The sequence below is a fragment of the Paramacrobiotus metropolitanus genome, unplaced genomic scaffold (assembly GCF_019649055.1).
Source record: "Paramacrobiotus metropolitanus isolate TYO unplaced genomic scaffold, Prichtersi_v1.0 Parri_scaffold0000008, whole genome shotgun sequence".
Classification (NCBI taxonomy): Eukaryota; Metazoa; Tardigrada; class Eutardigrada; order Parachela; family Macrobiotidae; genus Paramacrobiotus; species Paramacrobiotus metropolitanus.
The window spans coordinates 1872350-1885325 of record NW_026570228.1 but is presented as its reverse complement, the minus strand read 5'-3'; the positions used below and the strand labels follow the sequence as shown (position 1 = coordinate 1885325).

At 48.3% G+C, this 12976-nt stretch overlaps 3 protein-coding genes across 3 annotated transcripts; all 3 read right to left on the bottom strand.

The window, feature by feature from the left end:
• Positions 1 to 41: 41 nt before the first annotated feature.
• On the bottom strand, positions 42 to 2752 carry LOC129582678 (uncharacterized). The gene is made up of 5 exons (XM_055474255.1): positions 1916 to 2752; positions 1364 to 1519; positions 1119 to 1214; positions 740 to 887; positions 42 to 620 (listed from the first exon to the last, which is right to left on the bottom strand). Exons 1-5 carry the CDS (start codon positions 2243 to 2245, stop codon positions 487 to 489), a joined length of 864 nt encoding a protein of 287 aa, XP_055330230.1. The 5' UTR covers positions 2246 to 2752; the 3' UTR covers positions 42 to 486.
• A 1036-nt stretch (positions 2753 to 3788) lies between these two features.
• On the bottom strand, positions 3789 to 7193 carry LOC129582533 (elastin-like). Its single transcript, XM_055474040.1, has one exon. The coding sequence runs from the start codon at positions 7010 to 7012 to the stop codon at positions 4109 to 4111; it is 2904 nt and encodes a 967-aa protein (XP_055330015.1). The 5' UTR covers positions 7013 to 7193; the 3' UTR covers positions 3789 to 4108.
• Positions 7194 to 8741: 1548 nt separating this feature from the next.
• On the bottom strand, positions 8742 to 11242 carry LOC129582534 (mucin-19-like). Its single transcript, XM_055474041.1, has one exon. It carries the CDS (start codon positions 11068 to 11070, stop codon positions 8956 to 8958), a length of 2115 nt encoding a protein of 704 aa, XP_055330016.1. The 5' UTR covers positions 11071 to 11242; the 3' UTR covers positions 8742 to 8955.
• Between the last annotated feature and the right edge of the window lie 1734 nt (positions 11243 to 12976).

The following is a 12976-nucleotide window of genomic DNA, read 5'->3' as shown; positions in this document are numbered from 1 at the left end:
TATACAGTACTCGTACCAAAACTGATGAAGCAATTTATTAGAAATCATAATATACTCGCGAATTCATAGTTGCTACGATGTTACTTTATGCAGAAAACGAAGTCAAAATATCTCTCACATCCGTATACCATAATAAAGCCCAACAAGATACAAACTTCCCACTGTGCCGGAAACGATAAAATACAAAGGCCTGTACATAACAGTGAGAAGGATTAGAAAATCAACCCGCTCCACAAGTGCGATGCGTGACAAACTGAGAAGATCATATTCTCAAAGTTCCGACCCAGTAAAAGATTAACAAAAAGACTTCCTTCATAATTCATCTGCAATATAGCTTCTTCAATTTTAAAAAAAGCTGAAACCGTTAAGTATATAAAAAAAATTCATCCGATAAAACTTTATTTACACCGATGCAGCGATGCTCGTCCACGAAGAGTTATTGAATCGAAGCGATTTTCACTGCAGCGCCGCAAGACCGATGGTTAGTTATCGGAAGTTGGTGTATCCAATGCCAGTCTTATTCCCCAGTCGCGACTGGATATCGCGCTTTCCTTCCCGATCTCGGTCGCGCCCATAGGGGCTGAATTTCTCTTCATTAATCACACACAGCATCGGAATGCCTGAAAAATAAATAAGGCGCATTTTTTTTCGCAATTATCCACACGCATTTCCAGTTGATTACTTATAGCACCCCTAAATTAATAAACGCATACAAAATAAAAAAAACTAATATTCATACTATCCAAAGTGCGGCTATGGTACTCCTGCACGGCTTTCTCCGCTGCCACCCGGTCAATAAAATCGGCCACGCCGTATCCCGTTGGTGTCCCGTTACGATCGCGAATAATATGACAATTGTGGACATCACCATAGACACGGCACAATTCCTGCAAAAAAATCGAAAACTAAATTAGGTCATCAAAGTGATCAAACGACCAGTCAGCGGTTTCTGTGCACATAATTACGCGCTTCGCAAGCGTCCACAATATTCATAATAATAATTTTAGCGGTCTGCAATAAACTGTAGGATAAATGCATTAATAAATTGTTTTAAGGCGAGCGAATTTTGTATAATAAATATTTATATCAAAACTGACAAGAAAACTTATCCTGCATACTTCGATGTCCTCATCGACGATTTTGTCACTGAGTTTGCCGAATGTTACGGTTGTCTTTTGCTTCGTGTACGGCAAAATCTCAAAAGGAAACTCAATCTGCAAAAACAAATTTATAATGAAAAACCAATTACATACAGCGGCAAAAACACGATGCATCGAAGCATGCAATTGAATGCATCCAAAATTAAAATCAAGTGATTTATAAACACTTGTTTCTAATTAACGTCCAGTAAAAAAAGACTCACCGCCTGTTTCTGATTCGGAGTCGCGTCCTGCAGATCGTCATAGTGCGGCATCCGGAGATAATTTCCCTTGTCGCCATTTTGTCCTCTACCGCGCTTCCCGTACGCCCCACTGACACTGTTTTCCTGTTCGCTACGCCCGCCAAAAGCGTTCTCCATCTACCCAGGCAGAAAAACCAAACGAAATATTTCAGAGCATTGCAACGTAACACAATTACGAAATACCTAACTGCACGGAATGACACAAAAGCAACACACCACTATGGCCATTATCACAAGCAGCCATAAAACTGGGAAAGCGTCTAATTTTAGCAGCAAGCTTTTACGGTTTTACCAGTTTTATATCTTCAGCTTCTCTGTTACGAACAATCTTTGAAAAAATCCGGTTTTTCGTATCACAAAGCTGTTACCCAGCTTGACTTAACAAGGCTTCGTACAGAGAAATACCGTATGCGCAGTGTAGTAACAGAAATTAAAAAAGTCCAAAATACAATTCAAAAACTCACAGCAGGAAAACGGAGACACGAGCAAAAACGTCGGAAGTGCAATATTTACCGAAAAATTGTGGCGTCTGTGGTAGTTCTTGGTGGGGGATACGCGCCCATTCCCGCGTCCGCGTCCATTTCCGCGAGAGCCGCGATGATAAGGAGCCAAACTGTGACTATTGCCGCGCATGGCCGCCACGTCTTCCAGCGTCAGCCCTGCGACGGACATTCGCGATGTGGGAGCGCGCTGCTTTTCTTCGTCCTGTTTACTGTAAACCGCCACCAACGCGTCCAAATCTGGCAGGTTATCTTCATTAGCCATGTCCTCCTCCACTGCTTGGTGCGGTTGATCGTCCATATCGATTTTCTCCATTTCCTTGTCGTCCATCACACCGTCCATAATAATGGCCAACAGTGCAATATCAACAAGGACAGTAAGGACAAGGACCAATATCAACAAGGACAGTAAGTGATGGAACTTTGGAAGTGATAACAAATTTGTGGAGTAATCAAGGAAATTACTTTTGCAATAACTCTCAAGTCGCAATCAGTACGGATCAGTTACGGAACAACCGGATAACTATTGAAAGGACAGTTCAAACAACTTTGCTCACAAAGCCTCACATACAAATTAGTCACATACTGAACATACAGTACGCAGTCTCTGACATGAGAAATACGACGAATCCGATTTTGCTGCACGTGCACGCAGAATCAGATAAGACAGACAAAAGAGAGGCAGACACGTTCAGACGTGCAACACTGGAGAAGGGGGAACTCATGTAAAAAAACTGCCGCGGAACAAGATGCAAAAAATGACAAAACGGCAAATACGCATAGAACTTAGAAGTGCCTACATATTTCGCGGTATAAAAACCGACATTTCCTGTCACAACACAGTAATCAGTTCGAGGTCCGGCATGCCATAGAAATACTGCGCGGCCAGTGTCAAAACTTAAAAGGGAGCCGACAAAGGGTTGACGACAGTGGAATCTTTCATGTCATATTATATTGCGTGTCTGTATAAACACCTTAGTACGGCACGTACTGCATTACGTATTGTTATTGACTATAAATATCAGAGCCAAAGATGAGGCCGAAGTAAGTAACAAAATAAAATATACTTACTAAGAAAATAAGAAAAATCAATTACGAGTATGGTATTATCTACCTATTTATTAATTTATTATGTCGCAAGTAGACTGAACGAAGGCAGCAGAAGCAGAGTACAGAAAACGATTCAGTATACAAACCTCTCAAACAAAAACAAAACAGTAATAACACAATCACTAGCGAAATAAGTCATAATTATAAAAAGGCATAACGTGCAACCACATTGTACAATACATCATCAGATAAAGTGAAAGTTAACACAAATATTAAGCTTCGTTACTCTAATGCAGAAAATAGTTCTATCACACAGAAAATTTTCTCTTTTGTTCTATAAATAACACGATACATTCTACATGTGTCGTAATTTCAATAGTGATCAATCTGCTTGTAATTAATAGTAGTTATGTCACTCGCGAAACACGTTCCTACGCATATTTAGTACATACTAATGATAATGATAATTATGGAACTACGCAATACTATGTCACATGAATTAACTGATAAATGCATGCGGCTGAACAATTCAAGCAGATGTGATTAAAATAACATATGAACTGTGATCTTCTATTAAATTGAAATTAACCTTTACAGTATAGACATTTTATATGGATCTATTTTTTTTGTTACTGTATTAAACTTTAAGCTGCTTCGTATGGACACTCATTGGACAGTACTGTACCGGTACTCGTATCGCATGTTGTGGTTAATTAAAAAAACGTAGTCGTATCACATTGACGTCTAAATAATATTATGTTATGTTCTGGATAAAATGCATTAAAAGGTTAAGGATCAGCAACTTACTACTACTTACTGCTAATGCAATGTTCGTGTGATATACATAATTTTATTTGTTATTACAGAAAACTTTTGTGCTTTGGCATCATTGGACGAATAAAATATTTTTACAACGCTCGACCACGAATGGGAAATCTGGGGAACAAACTAACTTTGTGCTTCGTTATTCTTGTCCCGCTCTTAGCCGCTTGTTCAATGGCTGCCACCACCGCGGCCGGTATGTTGGAAGCCGGAGTTGGCGCCACCGAGCCGTATGATGATCCACCATTCATGGCTTCCACCTCATCCACGGTCTCCTGCACAGCGGGCGGCAGCCCTCCGGAACTGGCCGGCGGCTGGTAATATCCATCCGGCGTTAATCCACCATGATTGCCTTCCTCCTCCTCGATGACCTCAATGGGTGACGGCGTGGGGATAACCGAACCACCGGGACTGTAGTACGACGCAATCGCCCCGATTCCCACAGAAGACGGCACACCCCGGTCCCCGCCGCCACGTTGGCGATGGCTTGACCCGGCGGCACGCCCGCTGCCACCTCCGAGCCGATCTCCTCAGCGACACCGACCGGCACGCCTGACTCAATGGCCGCCTCCGTCTCCGCGTCCACGACATTGGCTGGCGGCACTCCTGCGGCCGGTGCCGACCCGGCTGTGTAGTAAGAATTCAGGCCAACGGACTGTGCGGCGATCGTCTGTCGGTTGCGTCCCCGCCGGCTGAACCGTCGTTTGACTTCGTTGGCCACGGCAAGGGCCATGCCGCGGGTGATGGTCTTAGGATAGCTGTATGCCGCAACGGACACCGCAGCCGGCGTCGGTGTGCCGGACACCGCGTTGGCCACCGCTTGGCCGGCCGGGACACCAGCAGCCACTTCCGTTCCGATCTGCGCCGCCACCGCGGGAGGAGCGCCGTTCGCGGCAGCCACACCGGCAATGGCTTCGGCCGGTGGTGCGCCGGAGGCGATAGCCGTGCCGATCTCCGATGCGACGGATGCCGGGACTCCGCTGTTAACAGCGGCTTGTTCTCCTGCAGCAATCTGCTGTGCTTGAGATCCCCCTTCCGCTGCTACCTGGGCGGCGGCTGCGGCCGAGGAGGTCATTGTGTTGGCCGGTGCGGCACTGCCTCCGTAATACCCGGTTGAACCGGACGCCAGCAGCGTCGCCTGGCGGTTGCCCTTTTTCTGCGTTCGACGACGACCGAAACGTGTTTTGACCGCATTCACTACTGACGTCAGCATGGCACGGGTTAGCGTCTTGGGATATGTATAAGACGCTACGGAAACTGCGGCGGGCGTCGGTGTGCCGGAAACTGCGTTGGCTACTGCTTGTCCGGCCGGAACGCCGGCTGCCACTTCCGTTCCGATCTGTGCTGCCACCGCGGGGGGTGCACCGTTGGCCGCGGCTACCCCAGCGATGGCCTCGGCGGGCGGGGCACCGGAAGCAATGGCGGTACCGATTTCCGAAGCGACCGAAGCCGGCACTCCGCTATTAACCGCTGCCTGTTCTCCGGCGGCGATCTGTTGTGCTTGCGATCCACCTTCCGCTGCTACCTGGGCGGCAGCTTCCGCTGATGACGTTTGCCCTGACGAGACGGGTGCGGCGGCGGCGCCATAGTACGACGAGGTACCGAGGATAGACTGCCGGTTACCAGTACGTTTCTTCTGTCGGCTACCACGGAATCGCGTTCGCACCGCGTTGACCACCGAGGTCAGCATACTGCGGGTCAGTGTCTTGGGATACGCGTAGGAGGCCACGGAAACGGCAGCCGGTGTCGGTGTACCGGCAACCGCGTTGGCAACCGCCTGCCCAGCCGGGACACCAGCGGCTACTTCTGTTCCGATCTGCGCCGCTACCGCGGGAGGTGCGCCGTTCGCTGCAGCCACGCCAGCAATGGCTTCGGCAGGTGGCGCTCCGGATGCAATGGCGGTGCCGATCTCCGATGCCACGGATGCCGGGACTCCACTGTTAACAGCCGCTTGCTCTCCGGCGGCGATTTGTTGTGCTTGAGATCCACCTCCCGCTGCTACCTGCTCCGCGGCTGCTGCCGATGAGGTGCCCGCGCCGGAAATCGCTGCCGGTGCGGAGCCGTAGTATGACGAGGAGGGGGAGGCTATCAGGGGTAGGTTACCTTTGCGCCGGGAACCGCGGAAACGTCTTTTGACTGCACTGGCAACAGAGGTCAACAGGGTCCGTGTTAAGGTTTTCGGATAGGTATAAGCCGCCACAGACACGGCAGCCGGTGTTGGCGTGCCGGATACCGCATTGGCCACGGCCTGTCCAGCTGGCACTCCTGCGGCAACTTCCGTTCCAATTTGAGCCGCCACCGAGGGCGGTGCCCCATTGGCCGCGGCTACTCCGGCGATCGCTTCGGCCGGTGGTGCACCGGATGCAATCGCTGTTCCGATTTCGGATGCAATGGACGCCGGCACTCCACTGTTAACCGCAGCTTGTTCTCCAGCAGCAATTTGCTGTGCTTCTGATCCACCTTCCGCTGCAACCTGCTCCGCGGCTGCGGCCGATGACGTGTCGCCCGAGATGGCGGCGGCCGGTGCAACGGAGCCGTAACCCGACGAATAACCTCCCGAATAATATCCTCCCGTCGATCCGATGGATGCGCTGGCCGGGGCGGTAGCCATAGCGGCAGCGAGTCCCGCCGGTCCGGCAACGTTTTCAATGGCTTGAGTGGGCGGAACACCCGCCGCCACTTCCGCTCCGATCTGCTCCGCCACTGCGGGTGGTGCGCCCTGGGCTTCGGCAACGTTGGCCACGGCCTGACCGGCAGGGACACCGGCGGAAATTTCGCTGCCTACCTCCGCAGCCACGGACGCCGGCACGCCGTTCTCGATGGCGGCGGCTTCTCCGGCAGCGACTTGCGATGCCGGTGGGGCACCGGCAGCTGCAGCCTGGGCGGCGGCTTCCGCTGGGGATATATTCGAACTGGCACCCGGAGCGGCGCCGGAAATGGGCTGCATGACCTCCGGGACGGTCATCCCATACCCGGGGAGGTACGGCGGACGGGGGACAATCACCGGCGGTTTATAGTAAGCGGCAATGGGCGGATACGGTTTGGGACTGTTGAGATACGAGGAAACGGCACTGTATGTACCCGGTCCATAATTGGGATTCGGGACGGGGACGAATGTACTGGGATCCTGTCCGACTTTCACCAAATAACCCACCAAGGTCTGCGGTCCAACACCGTAAAAGGAATAAGCATTATGGACATATACTAATATCAAAGACAGTGCGCAAAAGAGCGCCATTTTGAGAAATGTAAAAGTCAATGTCAGTCAATGCCGGAGATTATTATTATTCTGGGCGGTTGGCAGAGATTATATAAACTGACACATGGCTTGCAGCTCATAAAATTTGTGATCGGTTTCGGGTGGAAACGCTTTCATTTTAAACGACGCCCATTTTTCTACTGATTTAACAATTGGTGACTTTTTAGTACTACAGTGTGTTAAGTTTTGTGATTTATTAGATTATAGTCAAGTTTTAAAGCGATGTGGTATTATCGTTCGATTGTGTTTTGGCTGCTAATTAGCGAATAAAACGTCGATCGAGTGTATTGTCCTGCTTTTGGATATTATTGTTGTGATCTGGTCATTGCCATGTACAATTCTGACTAATACGGTGCGAATCGGAGGAAAAAATATAGTGCATAGTTAGTGCAAAGCACATTATTTGCCTTGTAGCCGCGGTCACAAAACAACCGCGCGCAATTACTAATTAACGCATCAGTTTACTAAGCGATACAAGTAGTACATATTGTACATGATAGCCTGATCTGACTTGTGCTACTGTATTGTCCGTAATCTGTCCGATACTTTTTTACAGCGCTATTATTTTCCAATAAACGGTTCGTTATCAGCGTGTAAGTGTATTATTTCATTCTAATTCGTATGAATAATGTTATTCGTACGTGATGCATGCGTTATCGGCGCCGGTTCCCCTACTAAAGAAGCTGTAATTAATTCAACTTACGTTAATACAGTGTAATACTGTATTACTTGGAGTTTAATTGCGAGGCATTGTTTTAGGCTAATGATGATCAAGCAGCCAGTCAAATGGACGCCGTTGTCTGAACAACGGACGACATATACACGCCCGAAGGCATCGACCACCAGCGTAGGAATGCCGGCGGTTACCTTTCGGCGTGTGTAGACCGTAGAGGTCACGTCGCAAGGCGTACACGGGTGTATCGCGTTATCCTGTCGTACAACCTGGCCGTTATGTCGGTCACCGATGACAGGGCACATTTAACAAAAATCAAATTTTTTAAAATTATTGTTACCGGTTTGTATATGCGCTGCTTATGCAACGACCAATGCAAACATCCTAAGTAAAGGTTTATAACATTAACTGCGCTTCTCTGCACGGTAGCCATAATATGGCAGTAGAGTGTGCATTTATTCTTGATATCGAAATTGGATCAAAAATTTTTATACATAAAATTTTATAATCTACAAAAGTTATTCGTTACAAAAATACGAGTTCGCGCACACACAAAGCAGAAAGACTGACATAATTATGTAAACCAGTTTATTTAACTTTACACTGTTAGTTATGAGCCCGTGTGTACATACTTGAAGTTTTTACCTTTTATGACCTTTTCTTAATTAAGAGGTTTCCCCATTAACATAGTCTAACTTCACGAATACCGTCTGGCGTCGATGTTGTCTAATTATCCTTACATAAAAGTCCCAAACAGCTGAGGGTGGGGTGTTAATTATATACTCGTATAATAAGGCTGTGCTGATATCAGCTCACTTAGCTTCATTGCAGGAAAGTTGCTTTCCCGATCTTTGCTTGCATTTGCGCTTGTAATTGTACACATTTTGTACAGGTTACCACGAAACTTATGTACAATACTTAATACCTCGTAGCACGGCTAAGTCAACATAAGCAAAGCCGGCGACGAAATTTAAAAATCAAGCCACATTTTCGGCGCACACCGAATATTTATTATTGCTGTAATTTCTTGCTTCCTGTTGTTTGATGTCGAACGTAAGTACGAGCGTATCACAGCCATAAGCGTATCACACAGCGGGATTATTGTCAATTTTTTTATATCTATATGTACGAATATCTTCCGATAATTAACAGCCGCTCCAGCCAAAAGAAAGTCATATCTGCTGATCTGCACAACTTTTCCAGTTCACACACTTGTTCCCACCGGCAGAAGGATGCGATGTCTTCTGTTTCAAGTAAATTTCAAGTATCCATGGAATTCCATTACAGGCTTACTGCTAACAACATTGTTAATCGCTGAGGCAACGGCAGCAGAGCTACCGGAAGCCGATCCCGACGTGCCATAATCGGCGGATCCCGGAACTATGCTTGAATTGTTGCTACTGCCTAACGAAGCTCCATATGAATTTCCACTGGACACTGATGCATAATTTGCTCCCCCCGAAAGGTCACCCGGGGAGGGGCTCGATGATGCATACCCGTTTTCACCCGACGGCGTTCCATAATTGCCAGAACCCGCAACGCCACCGGAAGTGCCAGCGGCAGCCGACGGAATGTACGTAATGGACCCGGGCCCTGATGACCCTGCACTGACACCGGATGGAGCGATATAAGCAGGAGCAGTGGGTGGAGCGTACGTCGCCACGACAGCTCCCAGTGGATTCATGTAGTCGATGACCGCGGATGTCGCCGGCGGATTGTTGTACGCCTGACCAGCAGACAAACCTGTGGGGGTGCCGTAATACAGTTCTGCCAGGGAGGTAGCGGAAAGAGGCGCCGCTGCGGATGGTATGTACGTTATGGATGTTCCCGGTGGGTTGGCGTTTCCAGTTGGTGATGTGTAGGATGTCGATGAACCAGTACCGTAACCGGATGTCGGCGAACTACCACTGCCGGCAGTATATCCATTTCCAACTGGTCCACCAGAAGTGGGAATATAATTTGTACCGCTTGGAGCGTTTACTGGAGAGTTGCTGGTACCATAAGCGGAAGACGATGACCCGGATGAATAGCCATTTGTCGAGCCTGCCGGTGGCGACGGAGAGGGAGTGTAAGGGTTTGCATTCGATCCCGGCGTCCCGTAAACCCCACCAGATGCTGAAGGGGTGCCAGTAGCAGCGGCCGATGGAATATATGTGATTGACCCCGATACTGTATTAGGGCTGCTCGATGACGGTGGTGGAGCATTAGAATAACCGCCTCCGGTGGATGTACCGGGAGATGACGTATAATTAGAAGCCGGTGAAATTGCACCGGGTGGAGCGTTGTACATGCCTGTGGCTCCAGTCCCCGGAGAGTTACCGTTGGAAGGAACCGCGTTGGATGGGATATATGTCACCGAACCGGAAATGGGTGGAGGATTTGATATCGGTCCAGTGTTAACCGGCGTCGAGGGATACGCTACCGGTGCCCCTGCGGTGGCGTAGTTATTTCCCGCCGGCGGTGCGTTAGCATAAACTGGTATCACAGCTCCCGGCGTCCCGACGGCCCCGGTTGGATTATTATACCCGTTTGCTGATGGAGTTCCACTGGATGCGGCATTAGACGGGATGTATGTGATCGAACCGGAGCCAGCCGGTTGAGTTACGGTCGCCGCCGGGTTGGAATAAACCGGAACAACCGGATTGGTTCCGGGAGCCGGTCCACTATAAACCGGAACTCCCGGCGTCCCAACGGGTCCAGTTGGGTTATTATACGCGTTTGCTGATGGAGTTCCGCTGACTGGAGCGTTGGACGGTATGTACGTAATCGATCCGGAGCCAGCCGGTTGGAGCACGCTCCCCACGGGGTTTCCATAAACCGGAACAACCGGGTTGGGTCCAACACTCGGTCCACCGTATACCGGGATACCCGGGTTAGATCCCGGTGGAATTGGATTATAGACCGGCACCGCCGGAGGTGCCACGACGGGTCCATTGGCGACCGGCGGTACGTAGGCGACCGATGAGGGGTTATAATAGGCACCCGGAAGCGGAACATACGGCCGACCGCCCGCAGGTAGGATGGGCGGGAGGTAAGGCGGGGGAATGGGCGCCATGGAATACGATGGTCCATAGTCTTGACTGAAAGGCGGGGCTTTGGTGTAGCGTTCCGGATGGAGCGTAGGGTTGTAGTAGGGAACGGGGGTCACGGTGTCCGAATAACCGGCTCCCCCGTTAAAATACGGAGCGATAACCGCTTGGTAGGGATTAGCATCATAGTTTCCGCCGGATAAGGGAATGAAGCGGCTGGGGGAGTTGCCGATTTGCAGCATGTAACCGACAAGGGTCTGGCGAGCGTTGGATCCAGGATAGAAAACCAGGAATTTCCATATTAATAAAAACCGGGATATCCTAGCTGAAGCCATTTCGACTTTTTTATGGGATAATCATTCTGGGTGATCAGGCCGCATTAGCGCCGCATTTTTAAAAAAAAATTAAATGGAAGATGATAAAATGCTTTTCTTTTACATCGACCGGTAAGCGAATCACTGCATCACAGCATAATATCGTACAGACTATATTTGCCGGCATTGCAGTGTAGTTGATATCAAACCGGCATAAATGCCATTTGCAGCATAGGCGGTGACCGCGATTAGGCGCATATGATAGTCTTCGAAGAGACCGTTTGAGGTTTGTTATAAATCCACTTAATTTAGTCGTTAATCTAATTCCGACAGAATGACTGCAAGATGCGGATTCTGTGCAAAGTCTGAAACGATATTGTCAAGTGCCTTCCGGTTATTGACTGGCATCAGTTAATAAAACATGACCACTAAATCTCATACATCTTCACCGTTCTGTTTTGAAGATGTCCTGCCTCCCGGCAGTGCGTGAAGTTATAGAGCAAAAAACAGCTGACCAGTGTAGTTATTGTTGTACAACGCGCGGCTGATCAGCGTGGCCGGAAATTCGTAATAATTTTTAGCGTCGATAAAACAAAGCGACCGCTGGCGATTTTACAAATACTCTAGATACCGCAGCTGACTGAGCGCAGTATACGTACGTTAGGAATTACAAATTGATAGACAATAATAGTACGGAATAATAATATAACGATGTAACCAATAGTATTTATCATCATTGCGAACTACATACTGTGTAATACACGCCTATATAATAAGTGTTTGTTTGTATATCGTCTTCCAAACAAATTTTTCATTATTCATTTCAAATTTATTTATCAATTTATTACCGTGTAAATGAAATAAAAAACAATGTCCACCGTCTGTACATTAGGTGTAGAGAGATATGAGTACACCATCACGAATCTGAACAGGTTTTTTAATAATGTTATCCGTTCTTATAATTAACAAACAATTTGAGCAAGATAACGTATGGTATGGGAAAACAGAATAGTTGTTATACCTAAAACAATCGATGTTTCGCGTACACATCCGACAAAAAATATGGAAAGCTATTAAAAACAATCGCAGGTTAACATTAAGCAGCCCGCGTAAAATGTAATCAAATCACCGTGGAAAGATCGCTTTCCATGTGCGCTTCCGCTGCGACACTACCGGTGTCTCGTTATCGGCATCCGCATCCGGTGGCGCGGACTTGAACAACTCTGGATCAGCCTCCGATGCCATGGGTACATTTTCTTCGTCCACATTATCATACTCCAGCATTGGTTCAGGTGTCGGGACAACCGGCATGGGCGTGGCAAAATTCAACGCCGCACCAATCACCGCAGATGCCGGGGCTTTGGTCGCCGTCGAGGTCACCGCCGCTGGTGGAGCGATTTTAATTTTTTTGGATGCCAGATTACCAAAAGCGGACGGCATGATTTTATTAGCATAACTGGGAGATGTGCGGAAGGACGCGGGATGCGAGCGAAGATAATGGGAGATGGCTTGGTACGCGCCCGGTTTTTGGTTGCTGTTGGCGATAGGAACAAAGGAACTGGGCGAATTACCGACCTGCACTAAATAGCCGACGAGGGTCTCCGGTCCATCGTCGATATTGGGGAAAGCGGCAGATATGACGGATACAACCGATAAAAGTGAAAGTACAACGCGACCGGCCATTGTTCAGCGATTTATGATGCGACAGTTTGTTGTATATACGCGATGTTAGAAAAATGCTGTATATATGTGCCTATTTTCTTCTTTATTGTTTCCTCGTTTCTCTAACCTCTTTATGATTTTGCTTGCCGGCAGATTTTCACACCAGATTGATGCGATTGCCGATCGCTATGGTGAATCATCGGGCGCGACTTATATCATGATTTATCGGATCTGTTTTAAATGCAGTCAGATTTGATCGGTAGAT

Coding starts and splice junctions, on each gene's coding strand:
- LOC129582678 (XM_055474255.1), bottom strand. CDS start 2,245: ATGGACGGTGTGATGGACGACAAGGAAATGGAGAAAATCGATATGGAC. Junction 1,215..1,363: donor CTCCGAATCAGAAACAGGCG/GTGAGTCTTTTT, acceptor TTGTTTTTGCAG/ATTGAGTTTCCTTTTGAGAT. Junction 888..1,118: donor TCGTCGATGAGGACATCGAA/GTATGCAGGATA, acceptor ATTTTTTTGCAG/GAATTGTGCCGTGTCTATGG.
- LOC129582533 (XM_055474040.1), bottom strand. CDS start 7,012: ATGGCGCTCTTTTGCGCACTGTCTTTGATATTAGTATATGTCCATAAT.
- LOC129582534 (XM_055474041.1), bottom strand. CDS start 11,070: ATGGCTTCAGCTAGGATATCCCGGTTTTTATTAATATGGAAATTCCTG.